At 45.1% G+C, this 22,683-nt stretch overlaps 1 protein-coding gene across 1 annotated transcript; it reads left to right on the plus strand.

The window, feature by feature from the left end:
* Window positions 1–1,600: 1,600 nt before the first annotated feature.
* On the plus strand, window positions 1,601–4,655 carry LOC119287307 (F-box/FBD/LRR-repeat protein At1g13570-like). The gene is made up of 5 exons (XM_037566829.1): window positions 1,601–1,849; window positions 2,061–2,438; window positions 2,537–3,397; window positions 3,485–3,628; window positions 3,954–4,655. Exons 2-5 carry the CDS (start codon window positions 2,067–2,069, stop codon window positions 4,263–4,265), a joined length of 1,689 nt encoding a protein of 562 aa, XP_037422726.1. The 5' UTR covers window positions 1,601–1,849; window positions 2,061–2,066; the 3' UTR covers window positions 4,266–4,655.
* Window positions 4,656–22,683: the final 18,028 nt, after the last annotated feature.

A 22,683-nucleotide genomic window follows, 5' to 3' on the forward strand; every position in this document is an offset into this window, starting at 1 on the left:
ACATTTTAAGAAAGAACAAGAATCAATAGTTCTTAAAATGTGATTCTTAAAGTGGTTGGACCTAATCAAACCTTAAGATGTGGTTTGATGCAAAAATCATCTTGGATGGTCGCGTGTCACCATCACATTCCTTCATCACCACCATGTTAAAATCAAATTGTCACTACCTGTTATTTAGGGCATGCTTCCAATCACCGTCGCTACCAAACCGGATGACCAACATATTACTCCCTGTATCCTTGAACTACCATCATGATGCAATCCCCGTGCTCTTTGCAAGGCCCTTTCGAAAGCATGAAGATGAGCGATCCAGGGGAGAAAACTTTTCCCACTTTGATCACCTTGGCGATGATCGGGATGGGACCAATGGAGACAAACCTGTCCGTTTCCTTCTCCGTAAGAACCAACCCTCCTAGCCACACTAAGAACGCCCTCCCCGTCGAATATTTCCCATCAACAAGTGACTTGGACATCTTCCTGCTCGAGTTCTCGTTGGTCGCCATCTTCGTCGGTGTTTTCATCCTTGAGGCTTTGTTTGGTAGCACAAGGGAGATAACCTAGGGCCACATACCCCTAAGGGGAATTTTCACGAGCACATGGGGAACCCGCACCAACGACGGGGGAGATTTTTGCTCCCATTTAGCAACAAAGGGGAGGAAATCCCTACGACCAAAAGAAAGATCACGCTCTTGCAGCTAAAGGTGTGTATGTTGTAGCAGTTAAAATATAGATCCGCGCAAGGAAGCTGGTTAAAAAACTAAGTTGCATCTGCAATAAGAAATCGGTGTTGCAGCTTGGTGTGGCATCCATATCTACGTAGGGAAGCTGTTGAAGAAGCAATTGTCGCCAGATTCGTGCAGGGAAGCTGCTGGAGGAGGAGCTGCCGCCCGATTCATTCCAGCAAAGAAAGATGATGAGCTGCTCACGGCACAGATCCGCAATTTGGAAGAAACAGGAGGAGGATCCGCCACCGAATCCGTGCAAGGAAGACAAGGAAAAGGTCACTGAAGCCGCGAGAGGAAGTGAGACACGAGCTAGATGGAGGCAAAGAAGGTCGCGCGAGAAAGAAGTCAAAGTCAGTATGGGTGGAGGCGCGCGATCGCGAGAGAGACAATGATTTTCTCCCCTCCCCCCACCCCCACGTCCTGAGACGTGGATTCTTTCCCATGGAAAACACGTGGATTGAGGCGAGAAACCCCTAGATGAAGGGCGTCCAAATGCGCATATGGATCAAACTGGCGCTAACTTGGCCCGTGGACGGGCCACCCGGGGTTTCGGCTGGGATCTCGGGAGGATCCCTGGCTACCAAACGAGTCCTGAGGATGTCGTTTCTCCACCTCTGTTCCGCGACACCATGAGCAACTAGCAAGAAGAGAAAGCGCAGTCTCCTCGTTCCGATCGTCAGAGTTCACCACCACCCCTGGTTGAAACCCTAACCCTAGCCATCCGCTTGCCGATCACCTAAGCAAATCGCCACTCGGAAGTTTGTAAGGTTTTCCGTGGTGGACCCGCTTAGTTCATAATTTGGAGTTCTTTTTGAATTGTGCTTAATATAAGCTGCTAAATAAAAGAAAAGGCGAAAAGAAGTGGACCAGAAATCCCCATCGTCTTCCTTCCTTCCTTGTTTTACTCGCCGCCGGTAGGGGTACGCCTCTTTACTCCCCGCCGACGCTCGCCGTACTCTCCTCAGTCCGACCCACCGGCCCATCCCACCGCGGCTCGACCTGCCGCTGCCGGTGCCCTACCTCTCCTCCTCCGCCACCTCCTCTGCCCTTCACGCGCCGCCATCGCCGTTTCCCCTCCCTGCCTGTCTCAGCCCGGTCCGCAATTCCGGCCTCTGATTTCTGAGGTATATGCATCCATCCATCCATGATTAGTTAAATTCCATTGACGCCATCGAGAAATTCTTGGTGCACACCGGATCCGCCCCTGTCCTGTCCCCAGTAAAGGAAGCAACTTTTTTTCTTGTTTTTTTTTTGGTGGTGGTTAGGGGGCTTGACTTCTTATGAAATTTTGTCAGAGAAAATCTGTTTTAATTGGGCTTCTCCTTGTTTTTGCAGTTCAGAATGGGGAACATGCTCACCTTCATGCTTGGAACAACTGCAGTGGTGAATCATTGCCATCCAAGGCAACTCCACCCAGGAGGAGGCAGCAGCAGCAGCAGGATAGCAGGCCGTCAGTTTGAACCGCTGATCATTCTGGCTTTCAGGGCTATATCTGAGCACATAGTACGTAGTGAAGCGTTCTGTCGAAAGCAGATATCGAGCGGCCGGTTTCAATTGCTGACCATTCTGGTTTGCGGAGCAACCCGTGCAGAGGGAATTACAGCAAACGATCCATTCAAACTGTGTGGCATTCTCATCTGTGGAGTTTTGTCTGACTACATCAGTCATGGCGCAGAGGAACCAGCGGTTGATGTGCTTGGAGACCTTCCAGAGGTACTATGCTAAAATCTCGTGCTCCAGCCCGCCGTCTGTTGGTTGCAGATTACTAATTTCTACCTGTGCGCAACTACAATATATTTTTTGTTCTGCAGGACGTGTTATGCACAGTTTTGTCAAAGTTGTCTGTGGAAGAGGCTGTAAGAACCAGTGCCGTCTCAAGGAAATGGAGATACTTGTGGACAGTTTGTCCTAAACTGAGTTTCGATGGAAATACAATGTGTGGCAAGAAATATCATGAGAAAAGAGTGTATAATCTAGTGTTCAGTCACATTGTTAATAGGGTCCTGAGACAGTGCCGTGGCAAGTTGGTTGAAGAGCTTGAAATCAAAATTGAGTTGAACTGGATGTTGGTTGAACATCTTGATAATTGGGTACGTTTTGCTGTATCATCAGGGACAAAGGCACTAGTTCTTGATTTAGCATCAGAAGGGCGTCAACCCCCAGGTTGTGTTGATTGGTACAAATTCCCGCTTGACCTTTTAGACAAGGATAGTATACACCGTCTACAGAAACTTCATCTTAGCTTTGTAGATTTCCAGCCACCGATGCATTTTAGTGGTTTCCCTAACCTAAGGAAGCTTGATCTGAGCATAGTGAATGTCAGTGGGAAGGATATTCAACATATGTTGTCAAACTGCTGTAACCTAGAGTGGCTGAGTATTGTTAGATGCCATTTCAATGGTGAACTAAAGGTTAACGGCCCACTGCCTCACCTGCTATACTTGAAAATTGCTTCCTGCAGATTAACAAATATAGCATTCCATGCCGTGAACCTTGCGACTTTCGAATACAGAGGAGTGGCGGTGCCTATTGACCTCGGTAAATCATCGGAACTGAAATTTGCAAACATATATTATTTTGGAGACACTCTTGAGCACACTATTACCGTGCTTGCTAAAGTTCTTACAAGTGTGCAACATCTGACCCTCAATGCAGGCTGTAAATCACCAGAGGTTTGCTCTTCGACCAACTTTTATATCGTGGATCATCCCATTATATTATATTATCGTGGCATGACCTTTTGGTTATCTATCTTTCAGGTTCCCTGTTTGATGTCTTACCCATGCAACTTTTCTCGGATGACAAGTTTACAATTGAGCTTGGACTATGTCAACGAATTCGACAGCTTGTCACTGGTCTCCTTTTTGAGGTCTGCTCCTTTAATTGAGAAGTTAGAGCTGCACGTAAGTACCCATATGGTTTTTTGGCTGATAGTCTATACATTTCTTATTAGTATTACTACATTATAGCTTCTGTCAAGGCAATACACATCTCATTTTTTAACCATAGAAATGTCATGCTTACAACTGAAAAGCATATTTGTCCGAGTATAAAACGTGATGAGCCAAGTTTCAGTTTAAATCTTTCATAAACTAAAATGACAGTTTAATAAACTCTGTCAGCAACTTGGTCACGTACTCAGATTATTCATTGACATTTGATTATAGATAAAATGAACAACAGATTAGTCACAATCCTTCTCACTTTATTTTTGGTTGTAAATTGTAGTTTTGTAACGCTGCTTATGTGCGCCTGGTACAAGAGCCTGAACCTATGAGGAAGCTTTCGGAGCGTCTGTTCAGCAACATGAAGAGCCTGCATATTACAGGTTTTGAAGCATGCAAGGGCGAAGTTGAGTTCCTTCTGCACGTGGTTGAAAATGCCCCTGCATTGGAGTTGTTATGTATAGATCACTCATATCAATATCCAATAGAAGGCTTTCGCAAGGACAAAGAATTGGATGTTGACTTGCTTCATACAACTACTAGAAGGCATCTTAAAGGAAAAATTTCACCCAACTGCACCTTGATTTTACTTTAAGGGATTATTAGTTGGTGTAGGGATGTATAGCCAGGGATGGAAATCCGATGTGGTATCCTGAAACATGTTTGCACGGTCTACCCGCTATTTACTTGTGCTTTGTGACTAGTTTTGCACATTATATATTGAAGAGGATGGACCCTCATGAAGATACAATGCAAGAGTTGTGCCGCTGACATGAAGAGAGATGGAACTGTTTGTAGTTCGTTTCATGTTCTTGTTTCATTTCTTAGTTTGGTTTGGCTGGCATTAACAATTAACAATGATGGTGCCATTTCTGTCTCTTTGAGACAATAATGTTGGTGAATGGAGGATTCGGCCACTCTTGTAAGCATCAACACTGTAACTGGGTACATAACATGGATAAGCACTGCAGCTATTTTTGATTTACTTTTGTTGGCAATGATTTCTGAATGTTATGCAAAACACACCGTTGCTGCATCTGTCACTCTACTTTGCAGTTGCAGGTGTCTGTCTCAAAATTTGGTGTAAATCCAACTACGTACATGCTAACAACACATAGTTGCCGCCCACACTTGACCTCATCTGTCTCCTAGTTTCTGCTATCTATCCGAACACATGAACATGAATGAATGCAGCTATGAATATACTCAGTAAATGAAGAGCGCGAGTGTATCTACTCTATGATAAACGACAAGATCGGACCTCGGCGAAAGAGCGACGGACGTGCTCTGGAACCGGAACACATAAGGATGTTGTTGATGATGAGAGCCTCCTTGCGAGGGAGGTGCGGCGGCACATCGACAACCACCGTCGACGTCTTGACGCTATCCCAGCCCCGGATCATCGCTCGTGCCTCATCAGCACTCGAAACAAGCACCGCCTGGACGCTCTCCTCGGAATCAACCTTGCCATCGGCAGCATCATCACTCGGCGTAGTCAGAGCTACAATGGCAGCAGCACGCGCAGCGGCGGCGGCATCGCGCATCTCGAGCATCCTCATCATGGCCAGGACGTGAATAGTGATGATGTACACGGTGCGGTCGAGGGCCAGACGAAGGGCGATCAGCGCAGGGGTCGGAGCAACGACTCGACGTCGAGCCGGGAACCTCGCGAGAGCGTGGCGGATCAGTAAGTGCACGCCGTCATCAGCGGCTGCGGCTGCGGCTGGGGTCGGAGCACACGGGCGGAGCCTGGCGGGTGCACGCGGGGGCGGGGGCGGGATGCCCGCGTGGGCCTCCTCGGTGCCCGATGGGAGAAGACGGAGGCTGAGAGGCCGGAGAAGACCGACAAAATCTAGAAGGGCGGCATCCTTCTCGCGGGGAATCGCGGACATGAGCCGGCGCAAGGCGAGGTAGAACAGCACGCCGAGGACGGTGGACTTGGCGCGGGCGCTCGGGGTCGGCGGAAGAAGCCGTCGACACTGGTGCTCTGGAAGGCGAAGGAGGAGCCGCAGCGCGAACGGCTCCGTCGGCGGCGGAGCGACGCGGCGTGCCCAGTGGACCAGAGCGCCAAAAATAATCCTGTCCAACTGCTCGCGGGCGTCGACTGGACCCGCGGGAGGCGCTGGGGCGTGGAGTGCAGCGGGAGGCGCCGCCGCGTCGACTGGAGCGGGCAGCGCGCCCGAGCGGATCCGAGCGAGCGCGAGGCGGAGCAGAGCCATGGGGAGGAGGGGCGGAGCGACCGCGAACGGAGGCGTCGGGCCGCGAGGGAGGCGGAGGATCCCGGCGGAGAGGACGGCGGCGAGGATGCTGCTGGCCTCCGCGGGCTGCGTGGCTGGCGGCGGGAGGAGTACTCGAGCTGCCTCGCGCGCCAGGAAGCAGAGGAAGTCGAGGGGGGCGTCCGGTGGGAGGCCGCGGCGACGGCGGTGGAGAAGCCAGAGGAGGCGGCGGAGCAGGCGAGCGACGAGCTCCATGGCTGCCGGCGGCGAGCTGTTGGTACTCGGCGGTTACGGTGGGCGGGAGGGTTCTGATTTTGGGGGCACGGGCGGGGATTTCGTGTTTTTTTTTCCTTCAGGGAACGTGGTAATTATATTTAGATGGGAAAAGATTACTCGTGCTCTGTTTTCTGGCCTTCAATCAAATCAAATTGGGATACAAATTTCCCTTCAATTCTTGTTGGAGACAATTTAATTTGTATACAAAAAAATGCCCGGCAAACAAAACTGTTTCCTGTTGGCTTCATATGTTGAAGGTTTCATTTCTACATATCGTTTGGGTATGTTTTGACAAAAGAAAATTCGAGTCCTAAAGTTCTTAACCCCGTGGTTAATGAAGGAACCATTATATTGTTATCAAGGTTACCTCGTGGCGGAAACACTCCGGTGTTTAAAGTTGTCGCCCTGTGAATTTTACACCTGAATTTTACAACCGGATGTTGAGACGCTGCTTGCGAACTATCGCCAGCAGATGTTGGTGATGACCCTTGCCGTGAAGGAGCACGAAGATGAGAACCGAAAGAGGCGGCGAGGATCGACCATCGGCCGTCTTTGCATTCCTCGGAATCGCCATCTCGGGAACGAGATGTTGATGCAAGACTACTTCGCGGAGAATCCAACATATCCGCCGCACCTCTTTCGGAGAAGGTACCGAATGTGCCGATCTCTCTTGTGAAAATTGTTCAAGCTTGCGAGGCCAATTGTCGGTATTTTACTAAAAGAAGAAATGCCGCGGGCTTGAAGGGATTTAGTGCATATCAAAAAATCTCGGCAGCTATGAGGGTAATTACATATGGCATTCCGGCTGACTATGTCGATGAGTACCTTCGCATTGGTGAAGATACCACAATTGAGTCAGTGCGTAGGTTTGCCGAAGTGATCGTCCGTGTATTTGGTCCTGAATATCTTCGGGCACCCAACGAGGAAGACACAAAAAAATTGATGGCATCTAATGAGATAAGAGGTTGGCCTGACATGCTAGGTAGCATTGAATGTCTGCATTGGACTTGGAAAAATTGTCCGAAGGTGATGAGGACATATCGACCATTGAAACGACACCAATCATCCTTGAACAAACTCTAAGTTGTGACAAACAAGTAGATGATCAGATGCAACACAATTCAAAGGTGAAAGCTACAAATGAGGATTGCATCATTTCTTTGCATGGATATTATCTACTTCCCTTCTATTTATCTTTTGCAGATCAAAGAGAGTCGAGGACGACTCTTCATCAAGGGAGGGAGGATGATGAGCACATGGGTACATCATACATGCCATTTCATATAAGTGCACAATTTAGTTGGAAAAAATTACTAAGCCGAATCAAGCAAACACATGGCTAGGTGAACGCTAACTTAAGTTCATACCACAATCTTGAACATATGGCTGCACTTTCATCCCCATTGTTGTTGGTTGAACTTAGGTATCACATGTAAGAAATCCAACATCCTATGAGCTCTTTAAGCAACCGGTTTGGAGGAACAAGTTTGAAGAAAACAAGTTTCAAGTGAAGCTGATGCTGTTAGTTTTTACCTTTGATGTTTCGTGGTGGCACACCCATATGGTGGAGAGACGTGGCAATAGGGTTACATCAACAGAAGCTAAATCAAATTATCTTTCCAATGCAAAAAACCTCACACCATTTGGAGTTGTGAGTCAAAAGTACTAGTCATTCTCGTGGAAGGTTTCCAGGCTGTCAGGGCTTCGCGAATTTCCGAGGAGCTCTTCAACAACTCCCAAAGTTGACTGCTTATTCCCCCAAGGAAAAGCCATGCAAATCTGCTTACTTTTGAAACCATTTTCACACCTAGCTAAGGGGGGTTGTCCCTGCTATAAGACCCCATCCCCCCATCATCTTAAAAACCTTTTGTCAAACCATTCAACTACAAGCTTATGCAGTAAGACTGCTAGGGAGATTCAAGAGATCTTGCTACCTTTGCTCTTGTGAGTTCATTCGGATTCGCGAGAAGGAGCCTCTGGTTCCCCTAGTTCGTGCTCTATGGTTCTGGCCGTTTTGTGTAGATTAGTTCTGGTTTGTGGTTCTGCAATTGTTCGGACAGCGGGTTGGAGTTCTTGTAGCTTCGATCAGCCATCCCCAATGTATGGGGTGCATCCAACCTTGGCAGGTATAAAGCTAGTTATCCAGGCTGCTTGTAGCTAGTTATCCCTCCCGATTCGATCCTACGATGTGAAGATCGGGCCACCCTCAGGCGTGAACTCATTATTTGGGTTCTCACCTATCATATGGCATCAGAGCCTTCATTGACATGGTAGGATATGTTATCCAAGTTAATCTTGCTATCATCCCTTTAGATCGAGTGTTTTTGATGCTATATCTTCTGTCCTAGAAGTTCAAAGCCCCACAAAAAATAAATCCAAGCATTGTTGGTGCTGAGATCTTGTTGTTGCATACCTTGCATGTTCTTCATCTTTTAGATCAACACCAAGTTCATCTTTGTAATTGCTTTCAGATTTGGTTGTTGTGCTTTGGGAAAAGAGAAAAAAAAAGAGTGGCAAAAAAGTCAAGAGGAAAAAAGAAAGTGTTGTGTAAGATCCAAAAGTTTCAGCTTGGTAGAAAAATTTCAGAAGCTTGTGTGTTGTGTGTTCTTCAATCTTGGTGCACAGGTGCAGCAGATCTATCCCCACATTTTCTTGGTTTGCATCTACTTGATTTCAGCACAAGCCCCCTTTTGTTTACCCCACCGAGCTCCACCAAAAACCGAAGCTAGTTCTTTGATCCCTGTCTTTCAATCGCTTTAACACATCCGGGAGAAGCACAATCTGATGTGAACTCATAAGAACTTTGGTGAGTAAGAGGTGAGGTTGTGTGATTTCACAAAATTATCCTATTCCACTTTGGCCTTACTAACATGGCAGGATCTAGATCGAGTGTTCATGGAGAAAACCATGGGGAAGAAGATGCCCCGGTCACACGTGCTGATTTTCAGGAATTGGTTTGAAACCTTGGAAGGATGTTTCACGAGTGACCTCCAGCAGGTGGCAATAGGGTTCGACACCGAGAACACCCTATTGACCCACTTGAGGAAGTTGTGGATGAGAATTTCGTGCATGCTGCTGTTGATGGTGGCTTGGAGGATGATAACAACAGCTATGGTGGACATGTGGCTGCTGCTCATAGAGGGTAGCGAGGAGGACAACTTCGAGGGCGAGGCCATGGTCCTTGTGGGCACTACTATGACCTTCATGAGCGTGTTGCTCGTGGTCATGGAGATGATTTTGATGATTATGATAGTGTCCCATACCGTCGTGCTGCTGAAGATGGGCATCATGCCGAACATCGTGACCGAGTTGGTCGAGATGACATAGCAAGAATCAAGTTGCACGTCCCCAAGTTCACAGGAAGGGAAGACCCCGACGCATACTTTGATTGGGAAGAGCAGTGTGATCAGACTTTTCGTATCCATAACCTTGCTGATCCGAAGAGAGTAAACCTTGCTTGTGTTGTGTTTTCTGGTTATGCACTCACTTGGTGGAATCAACTACAAGAAGATCAGCTGCTGCTAGGCCGTGACCACATGGACACTTGGGAAGAGATGAAACAAGCCATGAGGCGAAGGTTTGTTCCTTCACAATATCAAAGAGATCTCTGGAACAAATTGCAGCGCCTCAGCCAAGGTACGCGCACGATGGATGAATACTATAAATAGATGGAATTACTTCTCGTTCGTGCTCGTATTCATGAGGATGAGGAGTCAAAGATGGCGAGATTTCTGCATGGTCTCAACAATGAAATTTCTGATTTTGTGGAGATGTTTCCCTATAACACTCTACAAGATCTTCTGGAGCAAGCAAAGCGCACAGAGAGGAAGGTGCAGCGGAGTGGTCATGGACGGATATCCCATAACCACACCACTAAACCATGGCAAAAGTCGCAGTGGAGTGCCTCTCATGGTGGTTCTCGGTTTCAGCATACTTCACATCCTACTACCACCCGACGAACATCAGCTTCATCGTCATCATCACCGGCTCCTAGAATGTTGACAAGCGCGCTCCTTCTGCTACCGGAAGTACCTCTAACCCCACGACTGTACCATCATCTCTAAGCCAAGACATTGAGTGTTGAAGTGCAAAGGGCATGGTCCCATTTCTTCTGAATGTCGAAACAAGAGAGTTCTATTTATCAATGAACAAGGTGAATGGGAATCTAAGAGTGATAAGAAAAGCAAGTTAGGTGGCTCCACCAAATGTGAGGAAGAGAGTCCACTTTCCAAAATTCCATATAATGAGAGTGATAATAAAAATGAAGTGAGTGAGTCCACAAAATGTGAGGATCAGATTGATCATCATGAGATTAAGGAAATGAAAGATCTATACCTAGATATACCACACATTCAGCGAGAGAGGATAAATGTCTTGTGTGAGTCCACAAAATGTGAGATTGAGATCATTCCACACCACATTAGAGAGATGAGTGAACCACAACATAATATACCACATCATCCAATAGAGAGGATTAGTGAGTTGGGTGAGTCCATCAAACGTGAGATTGAGGTGTTTCCCCATAATATGAAAGAGATGATTGATCCACCGAATGAAAAGAGAGAGGAACATTCAATAACTAACCTTTCACAAAATTCTCTTTCTTTGCAATATGTGCAGGTGCAAAAGGCATACATATCAGCTCTCTTGCAACGATGGGAGACTGAGATCCAAGATCAAATATGGAGGACATGGAGTACCACTACACAAGGTGCGTGTGTGAAGATTGTTTTTCTGAAAGGCATTCAAGTACTCAATGAGGTAAAACAAAAAGGATCTTCCATTTTGATGAAGCCAGAGGTATGCACTTATGAGTTTTTGAAGCAATGGCGCGATAAGATTAGAGAAAAAAATGTTTGGTACATCATCCATCCAACAATATGTTTTTGTTAATCTTGAAGAGGCTATTAAAGATCCAATAAAACTGAATGTTGCACATGATTATTCATCATTTTCTTTTCCTAGTTATTTTGTATTGTCCTTGTGCTATAATCTTCTAGACCAAATGAAGTCGAGGACAACTTTTCTCCTAGAGAGGGAGGCTGACATGGACATGGTCATGGTTGGTTATAAATTTGTACTCCATGGAAGTGTTTGCTGGAAGGAACTTCTAAGTCGAACAAAACATCATGTTTTCATCATCCATAAGATAGAAAAGTTGAAAACTAAAATTCTCTATATCATGAAACCTTTGCATTATGATTTGGTATTGCCCTGCTTTCTTTTGTGTGATGACCAGGTAGAGTCAAGGACGACTCCTTTTAAAGAGAGGGGGGATGATGAGGACATATCGATCATTGAAATGACACCAATCATCCTTGAACAAACTCTAAGTTGTGACAAACAAGTAGATGATCAGATGCAACACAATTCAAAGGTGAAAGCTACAAATGAGGATTGCATCATTTCTTTACATGGATATTATCTACTTCCCTTCTACTTACCTTTTGCAGATCAAAGAGAGTTGAGGACGACTCTTCATCAATGGAGGGAGGATGATGAGCACATGGGTACATCATACATGCCATTTCAGAAAAGTGCACAATTTAGTTGGAAAGAATTACTAAGCCGAATCAAGCAAACACATGGCCAAGTGAACGCTAACTTAAATTCATACCACAATCTTGAACACATGGCTGCACTTTCATCCCCGTTGTTGTTGATTGAACTTAGGTATCACATGGAAGAAATCCAACAACCTATGAGCTTTTGAAGCAACCGGTTTGGAGGAACAAGTTTGAAGAAAACAAGTTTCAAGTGAAGCTGATGTTGTCAGTTTTTACCTCTGATGTTTCATGGTGGCACACCCATATGGTGGATATACGGGGCCATAGGGTTACATCACCAGAAGCTAAATCAAATTATCTTTCCAATGCAAAAAACCTCACATCATTTGGAGTTGTGAGTCAAAAGTACTAGTCATTCTCGTGGGAGGTTTCCAGGCTGTCAGGGCTTCGCGAATTTCCGAGGAGCTCTCCAACAACTCCCAAAGTTGACTGCTTATTCCCCCAAGGAAGCCATGCAAACCTTCTTACTTTTGAAATCATTTTCACACCTAGCTAAGGGGGGTTGTCCCTGCTATAAAACCCCATCTCCCTCATTCTCTTACAAACCTTTTGTCAAACCATTCAGCTACAAGCTTATGCAGCAAGACTGCTAGAGAGATCCGAGAGATCTTGCTACCTTTGCTCTTGTGAGTTTATTCGGATTCGCAAGAAGGAGCCTCTGGTTCTCCCTAGTTCGTGCTCTACGGTTCTGGCCGTTTTGTGTGGATTAGTCCCGATTTGTGGTTTTGCGACTGTTCGGACAGCGGGTTGGAGTTCTTATAGCTTTGGTTAGCCATCCCCAACATACGGGTTGCATCCAATCTTGGTAGGTATAAAGCTAGTTATCCCGGCTTCTTGTAGCTAGTTATCCCTCGCGATTCGATCCTACGACGTGAAGATCGGGCCACCTCGGGCGTGAACTCGTTCATTGGGTTCTCACCTATCAGAAGGCATGGGAGGGAATGTATTATGACAAGTCTCGTGATGCCACAATTGTGCTAGAGGTTGTAACATATGAGGATTTATGGATTTGGCATTGCTTTTTTGGTATGCTGGGTACTCTCAATAATATCAATGTGTTGCAACGGTGTCATTTGTTTGCTAGGCTAGCTAGTGGTGATGCTCCTGCTTGCAACTGCACTATCAATGGACAAGAATACATAAAGGGGTACTATCTTGCAGATGGTATATACCCTCCTTGGTGCACATTTGTCAAGAGCATCAAAGAACCCATAACTAGGAAACAATGTGAATTTGCAAGGGTGCAAGAGGTGGCCCAAAAAGATATTGAAAGAGCATTCGGGGTTTTGCAATCAAGGTTTGCCATTTGTTCGTGGTCCTCTGCTCATTTTTGGGACAAGCGGACCTTGAAAAACATCATGACATGCTGTGTTATTCTTCACAATATGATTCTCGAAGATGAGAGAGGCATGAACTTGGAGTTCTTCTACGATAGTGTGGGTAGCCGTGTGAAACCAGCCACAGACCCTAACCGCATTAGAGCTTTTCTTCAGACCTACAAGGAGATTGAAAATGCAAACACCCACTTTCAGCTTCAGGAGAATCTCATTGAGCACCATTGGCAAAGGGCTAGACAGTAACAAAACTCATTTTCTATTCATTTTCATTTAATTCATGTGTGATTGTATTCGGGACAAGTTTTATATTAAATTATTTAGTTTCCTTTGGTCATTTGAATAATTATTTGTAATATGGATGACTGTTGTATTGTGGTGTGGTATTGATAATTTTTCTGAATAATTATTTATAATATGGATGATTGTTGTATTGTGGTGTGGTATTAATATTTGCGGACCATCGGGAGCGGTGCAAGAGCAGACCCCGCAAAGCCGACCCATAAAAAAGCATATTCCGCGAATATCCTTCTATACAGTTCCCTTTTGCGGGGTCTGACTCTGCGGCCGCCCGCGTCGACCCACAAAGCCGTTTTTTCGTGAACTACAAACGCGTTTTGTGGGTCGACGTTATACGAGGTCTACTGGAGATGCTCTCAACCACGTGGTTAATGAAGGAACTGTTATATTGTTATCAAGGCTACCTCGTAGCAGAAACACCCCGATGTTTAAAGTTGTCGCCCTGTCAATTTTATAGTTGAAGCTCATGTTTTACCAACGACACTAGTCAATGGTAAGAGAGGGTGTATGTCGAGTTGTGCGTGATTTTCTGGAGGTAGTTGCGGCACCAGATTCCTTCAATGCGACAGTGATTGTGATGATTCCGAAAGTCAACTCACCGGAGTTACTTTTGCAGTTCCAACCTATAAGCTTATGTAATGTTCTCTACAAGATCGCGACGAAGGTTCTGGCAAATAGGCTTAAGGCTATTCTTCCTATTCTCATATCGGAAGAGCAAAGTGCCTTTGTCCCGGGACGGCTTATCATGAATAACGTTATTGTGGCGTATAAATGTGTGCATGCAATTCAGACAAGGAAGTGCAGTGAAGTTGGATATGATGAAGGAATACAACCGTGTCGAGTGGATTTTTCTTGAGCATATGTTTACACAATTCGGCTTTGCCCCTGGGAGGATAGCGATGATCATGAGATGTGTGACTTCTGCAAACTTTATGGTGAAATTTAATGGAGGATTATCTAGAGGTTTTGTTCCGTCAAGGGGTCTCTGGCAGGGTGATCCATTGTCACGCCCAATATGCGACCCTATCCTAAAGGAACTCGAAGGTCCCACCAAGGATAGAAGAGCATATTGGAGACACTTTTGCAAGGTGGATATCATTACATCGTACCATTACATAATAGTTGGGGATACATACAAGAGGCATACAATGCCACACGAATACAACATCGTCATACATAAGAGCAACATCCGACTACAGATGAAACACAAACAGAAGCTCAAACGACATCCACCCTGCTATCCCAGGCTGTCGACCTGGAACCTAACCCCTGATCGAAGAAGAAGTAGAAGAAGAACTCCAAAACAAGCAAACATCGCTCTCGCATCATGACCATCGCATTACCTGTACCTGCAACTGTTGTTGTAGTAATCTGTGAGCCACGAGGACTCAGCAATCCCATTATCATGGGTATCAAGACTAGCAAAGCTTAATGAGTATGGAATTGATAAGTGGGTGAGGTTGCAACAGCGACTAAGCATGATATGGTGGCTAACTTACGAATACAAGAATAAGATGAGAAGCTACGCAAACGGTCGCAAACTAGTAATGATCAAGAAGTGATCCTGAACTACTTACGTCCAAACATAACCCAAACCGTGTTCACTTCCTGGACTCCACCGAGAAGAGACCATCATGGCTACACACGCGGTTGATGCATTTTAATTAAGTCAGGTGTTAAGTTCTCTACAACCAGATATTAACAAATTCCCATCTGCCACATAACTGCGGGCATGGCTCTCGAAAGTTTATACCCTGCAGGGGTGTCCCAACTTAGCCCATCACAAGCTCTCACGATCAACGAAGGATATTCCTTCTCCCGGAAAGACCCGATCAGACTCGAAATCCCGGTTACAAGACATTTCGACAATGGTAAAACAAGACCAACAAGACCGCCCGACTGTGCCGACAAATCCCGATAGGAGCTGCACATATCTCGTTCTCAGGGCACACCAGATGAGATATCCTACGAGTAAAACCAACCCTCAAGTTTCCTCGAGGTGGCCCCGTAGTTTACTCGGTTCGGTCCAACACTTAGAGAAGCACTGGCCCGGGGGGGGGGGGTTAAATAAATATGACCCTCGGGTTTATAACTCCCAAGGGAAAGTTAGTAGGTTGTTAGGCAAATGTAAAACCAAGGTTGGGCCTTGCTGGAGGAGTTTTATTCAAAGCGAACTGTCAAGGGGTTCCCATAAACCCGACCGCGTAAGGAACGCAAAATCAAGGAATATAACACCGGTATGACTGAAACTAAGGCGGCAAGAGTGGAACAAAACACCAGGCATAAGGCTGAGCCTTCCACCCTTTACCAAGTATATAGATGCATTAATTAAATAAAAGATATTGTGATATCTCAACATAATCATGTTCCAACATGGAGCAATCTTCAACTTCACCTGTAACTAACAATGCTATAAGAGGGGCTAAGCAAAAGTGGTAGCATAGCCAAACAACAGTTTGCTAGGAAGGATGAAAAAGGTTAGAGGCTGACATGGCAATTTGGAAGGCTTGATAAACAAGTGGTAGGAAGCACGACATAGCGATAACATCAAAACAACTAGCATAGCAATGATAGTAGTGAGATCCAGGGTAACGGTCATCTTGCCTGAAATCCCGCTAGGAAGAAGAATGAGTCCATAAAGAAGACGAACGGACGAAGACGAACCAAGCGTAGATGAACGAATCCTCACGATCGCAACGAAATAGGAACTATCGAGAAGAAGCACAACCGGAAAGAAGCAAACAACATGGTAAACACACAACACATAAAAATGACATGATGCTCAACCAAGTATGATGCATGACAAGGCTATATGATGCTACTCATGGCAAGAGATGATGCATACAAGAACAACACATCAAAGCAAGTTCAAATGAGGCCGGAACAACATATAACCAATCCGGTAAGTCCTCATATGCAAATTTCGAAATTGGTCCAGATCTGAATAAACCTTATGTTCAAGTAGTTAAACAGCAAGTTAATATGCACCACGATGATCTACACAAAATTCTAGTCAAGTTACATATGAAGTTCATTTAGTTCGGAGCTACGGCCTAGAAGATATGATCAAAACAAGTTAAACATGTCATTGGTGCAAAATGCATTCAAACATCAAGCAAACACTCTCAAAACAAGTATTCAACATGACATGATGAAACTACATGCAATATCAAGCAAGTTTCATATAAAGCATGCTCGAAACGGAGCAACGGTGCAACACATACACTTTAAACAAGTTATAACAACAATCTGCCCAAAACAGCAACTAGGCACTTTGCAACCATCAAAACAACATACTACAGGAATCATATGAGCATAAATTTGTCATGCACTTCATGCACAGATAACATACTTCAAATATCATTAAGGTTCAGGTTCATAGGCATCAAGATTAAACTAATATGATCAATGCAAAAAAGCAACTTTATAACATAGGAGCATATACATGAGCAGAGTTAATATGATGGCATGTTGGAGGCATAAAACAAAGATGCTACAACAACTATACATGGCAACCAATGGCATGGCATCAAAGTACACACAACAAAGAGCAAATAACATCAAGACATCATATACATATGGCTCATGGACTAGTGGGAACCAACATGACAAGATTGAATATTGAAACAGTTCAGCAAGTGTAAAACAGTAACATTATGATAGCATGTTTGCAAGCATGGAACAGAGGCATATAAAATCCAAAATTAACAACCATGGCTTGTGAACAAGGTACTCATAGCATACTTAAAAACATGTAGTTGGAGAATCTCCAGAATAGGCATAGATCAATCAATAACAAGCTCACAATAAGGCATCACGAAGATTATAGAAAACTGGAACAACATGTAGGCATGTTCATGGCAACTAAAACATATGCTAAAGAACATATATGAGGCATCAAAAGGCATGGAATGATAGAGCATAACATGTAAATCAAAACATATTAACTAAGCATCTCCATATTATGCATGGATTAATTGGTAGCATCATGCAAACATGGCATCATGATATGACAGAAACAGACTTGACAGAAAGTTAACAACAAGTAGCCCACTTCACGATCTTGTTGCACTCACCACAGGGCATATCAAAATATATGAGTTGCGCCACAGTAAAGATGGCATAATTATGCTCCTAAAACATGTAGACATGATGCTCAAAAGAAAATCACACAAAAATATATAAAAATGACAAATAGGCAAGTTACAACAGTTTCCAGCAGTTAACAACAACATGCACTTTTGCAACAGGGATTAAAATATCTATATGCACCCTAACATGAATTCAAAACATACCAACATGTAGAGCAAGAAGAGCAAAATATATGCATATCAAGATCATCATCATAGGATCAACAGGGACAAAGTTACACCACTCACAAGATGCATACATGATGTTAACAAGCAGCAGTTTACAGTAGTTTATATCACTTAGCAGTTTTGCAACGAAGATTAAGGCATCAATATGAACAGGAACATGCATGCAAATTAATCCATCATGAAGAGGACTCTGATATAAACATTTTGACATATTATGCATGCAAATCAGAGCTATGAGCATGGAGATATGGCAGGTCAAAGATGCACACATGGTGTTAGAAAACTCGGGGACTTGGGCAGAATTTATACCCTTGGGGAAACGTGGACGGAGAAGACCCGGGACGGGGAGATCCGGGATGCGGGCGCCGTTTGGATGACGGGGCGGGTGGATCTCGTCCCACCCGTCGGATCCGACGAGGCGGCGACCTCCGGCAAGGGTCGCGCGGCGACGCGGAGGCGCGACGCGGTGCGGGGCAGCGAGGCCGGGCGGCGCGCCGGTGTAGGAGGCGGGGCGGCTTGACGGAGGCTCGGTGGTGGGGCAGCAGCAGAGGGGAGGCGCACGGCAGCGGAGGAGCGGCGGCTCGGCGGCGGGGCTGATCCGGCCGGGCGGCACAGGGGAGCGGGCTGGCGGCGGCGGGCGACCGGGCCGAGAGGGCCGCGGCTGGGCCTCGGCGGGCTGCGCGGCGACGCGGAGGCAGAGAGGTGACGTGGCAGCAGCGGGTTGGCCGGAGGGCGGCGGCTTGACATTTCCGGCACAGGGGAAGATTTGTCCGGCGGCGCGAGGAGGAAGGGGGCTAGGGTTAGGGTGGTTTCACCCGCGAATTTTGGGAGAGAGGGCCTATATATAGATAGAGGGAGCTAGGAGAGTCCAAATGAGGTGCGGTTTTCGCCCACACGATCGTGATCCAACGGAGAAGAGCATGGAGGGGGGTTAGATGGGCTAGGGGGGCTGTGTGGAGGGGTACTGGGCTGCAAAGAGAAGGGGTCCGGCGGTTAACACGGTTAACCGTTGGGGCATCAAACGACCTCCAAATGGAATGAAATTTGACAGGCGGTCTACCGGTGATATACCAAGGCCACTCGTCAACTCTCGGCCCATTCAGAGAATGTTGTTCCACGGCTCACAAAACGAGATTTGAGGGGTGCAACGGGCGCGTGCGAGTGTCGGATGATGAAACGGACAACGAAGAAAGAGACTAGATGCAAGTTTTGAAAAACATGTAGATGAAATGCATATGATAACATGGCAAGATGTAACACGCAAGCAAATGACATGGCAACGACGGTGAATAACTGGAAGACACTTGGCGCATCGATCTTGGGGCGTTACAACTCTCCTCCACTAACAAGAGATCCCGTCCCGAGATCTTAGGAACGAGACGGAAGAGAAAGAGGAAGAGGTGAAGTAAGAACGTAAGAGAGGAGATGAACAAAGTCCAAGAGCGCTCGGGTAGAAAGAGGAACGGCAAATATGACGAGAATCAAAGCTGAAGGAATAAGATGGACTTAGAATCCACTCCGGTTAGGACAAGATAGAAAATGAATAAGAATGAAAGATTTTGGGCAGCACTCCGACTGAAAATGGAAGGAATAGAACAAGAACCTCACAAGATGGAATGACACTTGACGAGATGAACAACACAATGCCTCCGGAAGAATTGAAATAAAATAATGAAAACAATGGATGAGAGAACAACAACTTCCAGCACGAATGAATTTGATAGCATCCTTAGAGGAAGGGTAGAACGGAGTTGTTGAGATATTCAACAACAAACGAATAAGCTTGTTGTGGACTTATCAAAAACATCTCAAAACTTGAGGTGAAATTATACCACAACCAAATGTCTGAATAGCTTAGAAGAACGGAGAAATGCAAAACTCCACTTCAGAAGAAAACGGAGAATTATTTGCACTTCGAGACACGAGAAGAAAAGATACTTGAACTCCTCCAACAAGAATCTTGCTGAACTCTTGAAGAAAGAATTAAATCCTTAACGAACCACCGTGAAGAACTCCGGTAACAAAAGGATGATTAGATAGAATGAAGGATGAAAGAATAAGATTAAGCCTTGCGGTGATTTAGATGGAGGTTCCGACGAAATGGCCGAGGAAATTTGAACTCCGGAAAAGAAAAGATGAAAACACTTTGAACCGTGAAATTATTCATCATGAACAAACTCCGAAGGAAGGGATTAACCACTTCGAGGAAATAAGAATAAGATTTATTGTATGCTTTTCCTTCGTCAAATTAAATTGATGGCAAGCAATGGATTTTTGCATACTACTTATTCTTGTCGGAAAAGGATTGAGGGGTAAATGGCGCAACCTTGAGGGAGAGGTCTTCAATGAACCACCAGTAGGATTTAAAAGAACGAATGAATTAATATGATAATAAGGAAGAGGTATCTTGAATGAACCACCGTAAGAATTCGAAAATGACTGATGAAAGATAATGAATCACCGGGAAGAATTAGAGGAACAAATATGCTTGAGGAGATTTAGATGCGAAATAACAAAGAGATCACGAGCTGATTAGAGAGTACTTGACAGATGCGTCGGGGTGATTGGAGAACAACGGCTGGAACGTGAGGACGAAGAATTCTTCTAGATAGATGGCCTCTGGTGAAAAGAAATGGAAAAAAACTCCTGACATACTCCGGATTGGGTAAGAAAAGAATATCTGACAAATGGAACACTTCGAGAGGATAACATGAAACTAGAACCACGAATCTTCGAGAGAACGGGCAACATTTAGAGGAAAAACTCTTCTTCGATCTTCAAATGACGACGAGAAACACCACCAAAAATGTTTAGATACTCCGGGAGAATGGGAAGCAAAGAGATTGAGCCAACAATGAAATGATTTGAAATCGATCTTGGAAAGGCATCTGACTGATGAAATTCATTCTTACGTCAAACTCCGAAAAGAATTAGGAATGGCTCTAGAATAATTAGAAGAGTCAGTTAAGATCCTGGGAAAAGACCTGTGGGTTAGGGCCCACTAAAAGAAAACACCGTTGGAAAAGATTGTTGAAGAGATAGATGGTGCACCGGAACAATTGAAATATTTGAATGAGGTGATAACCTCGAATTAATTCGAACACAGCCGAATCTCCTGAGATGTCTTCCGAACTCCGGAATAATTAAATGGCAAGAGGTGAACGAGCAAGGAAAACACTTTATCCAAGGAAAAGAATATGATCAACCCCGAAAAACTTGAATTGAATCCACCGGAAAGAAAACAAGACGAATCAATGAAGAACTTGACGAGAATTCACCGGTTGAAATGATTTAGGAAAGACTGAAGAGGCTCCACACGAAAGAAATTGATGCTCGAAAGAGACTCAGGCTCCGGGAAGAAGAGGGTGGGAGGGCAGGAAAACCAAGGCAACTTGGAAGGGAGAACCGACGGATAGCTTGAAGAGAAAACACCGGTTGAAAGAATGCAAAGGCTTCGCACGAGTAGGATGGATACTTGATTACGGGCTCTGGCTCCGAGAAGAAAAAGGATGGGCGGGTGGGAAAAAGAAAACAACTGAGGATTGAACTTGGCAAAGATGAAGAGGCTTGAGTCATCTTGACGAGAAATACACCGGATGAAAAGAGCTGACGCACAACAATCGGAAATCTAACCGCGTGAACCTAAAGAAAAATTTGAAGGGGAAGAGGAGTAAGTCAAAACACCTACGTCAAGATTCCTCTCCAGTGCGACGAATGGGCAGAGGAGTAAAAAGAATTCCTACTCTCTGATATAACTAGACTCTAAAAACAGTTTTCTTCTAGACTTGACAACGGCCAAACTATGAACAGTCAAGGGGGCTACTATGGTCGGTCGAGGCTCTGATACCAACTTGTCACGCCAGATAACCCACAAGTGTAGGGGATCAATTGTAGCCTCTTTCGATAAGTAAGAGTGTCGAACCCAACGAGGAGCTGAAGGTAGAACAAATATTCCCTCAAGTTCTATCGACCACCGATACAAATCTATGCACGCTTAACGTTCGCTTTACCTAAAACAAGTATGAAACTAGAAGTACTTTGTAGGTGTTGTTGGATAGGTTTGTAAGATAATAAAGATCACATAAATAAAAACTAGGGGTTGTTTAGATAAAGAAGCAATAAAGTAAATATAACGAGTGTGGAAAAGTGGTGGTAGGAGTTGTGAAATTGTCCCTAAGCAATTGACTACTTTACTAGACTGATAGCAATTTTTATGTGGGAGAGGCATAAGCTAACATACTTTCTCTTCTTGGATCATATGCACTTATGATTGGAACTCTAGCAAGCATCCGCAACTACTAAAGATCATTAAGGTAAAACCCAACCATAGCATTAAAGCATCAAGTCCCCTTTATCCCATATGCCACAACCCCCTTACTCGGGTTTATGCTTCTGTCACTCAAGCAACCCACTATAAGCAAATCATGAATGTATTGTGTCATGGAATTAACATGTCAGATGTCCTAGTGAGAGGACTTAGTTGTGGAGCCATCGAAACGAGATTAGCAAAAAGGCGTTAAACCGGACAAAGGACACGGGGAGTTTATACTGGTTCGGCCCCTTGCGGTGAAGGTAAAAGCCTATGATCCAGTTGTGGTGGAATTGATGGGGTCTCGATGAGCAGGGAGCGAATCCGCTTTACCTATCTCTTGAGTTGTTGTTTCTTGTCCCTGAACCGCCGACGGGTCGTCCCTTTATATACACAGGTTGACGCTCGGCAGTTTACAGAACACCAAGGCCGGCTCATACACGTGTCCGGCTCGGTTTCTACCTTTCCCTAACTTACAACACAAGTTACACATCTCATGGCGGTTTATGTCTATGGGTCCTAATCCGCCCTTGGGCTCTAGGCCTCAAAGCTTCAATAGTAAAGCGCCATACTCCTTGTCTTCATGGGCTTCAATACGGATGAGCATAACCCAGCCCCTCCTGGGCGGTTTATACTCAGTAGTTATATCCCCAACATTAGGCCCCAGATTGATTTGAACCTGTTCATGTCAA

Source organism: Triticum dicoccoides, chromosome 4A (assembly GCF_002162155.2).
Source record: "Triticum dicoccoides isolate Atlit2015 ecotype Zavitan chromosome 4A, WEW_v2.0, whole genome shotgun sequence".
NCBI classification, from domain to species: domain Eukaryota; kingdom Viridiplantae; phylum Streptophyta; class Magnoliopsida; order Poales; family Poaceae; genus Triticum; species Triticum dicoccoides.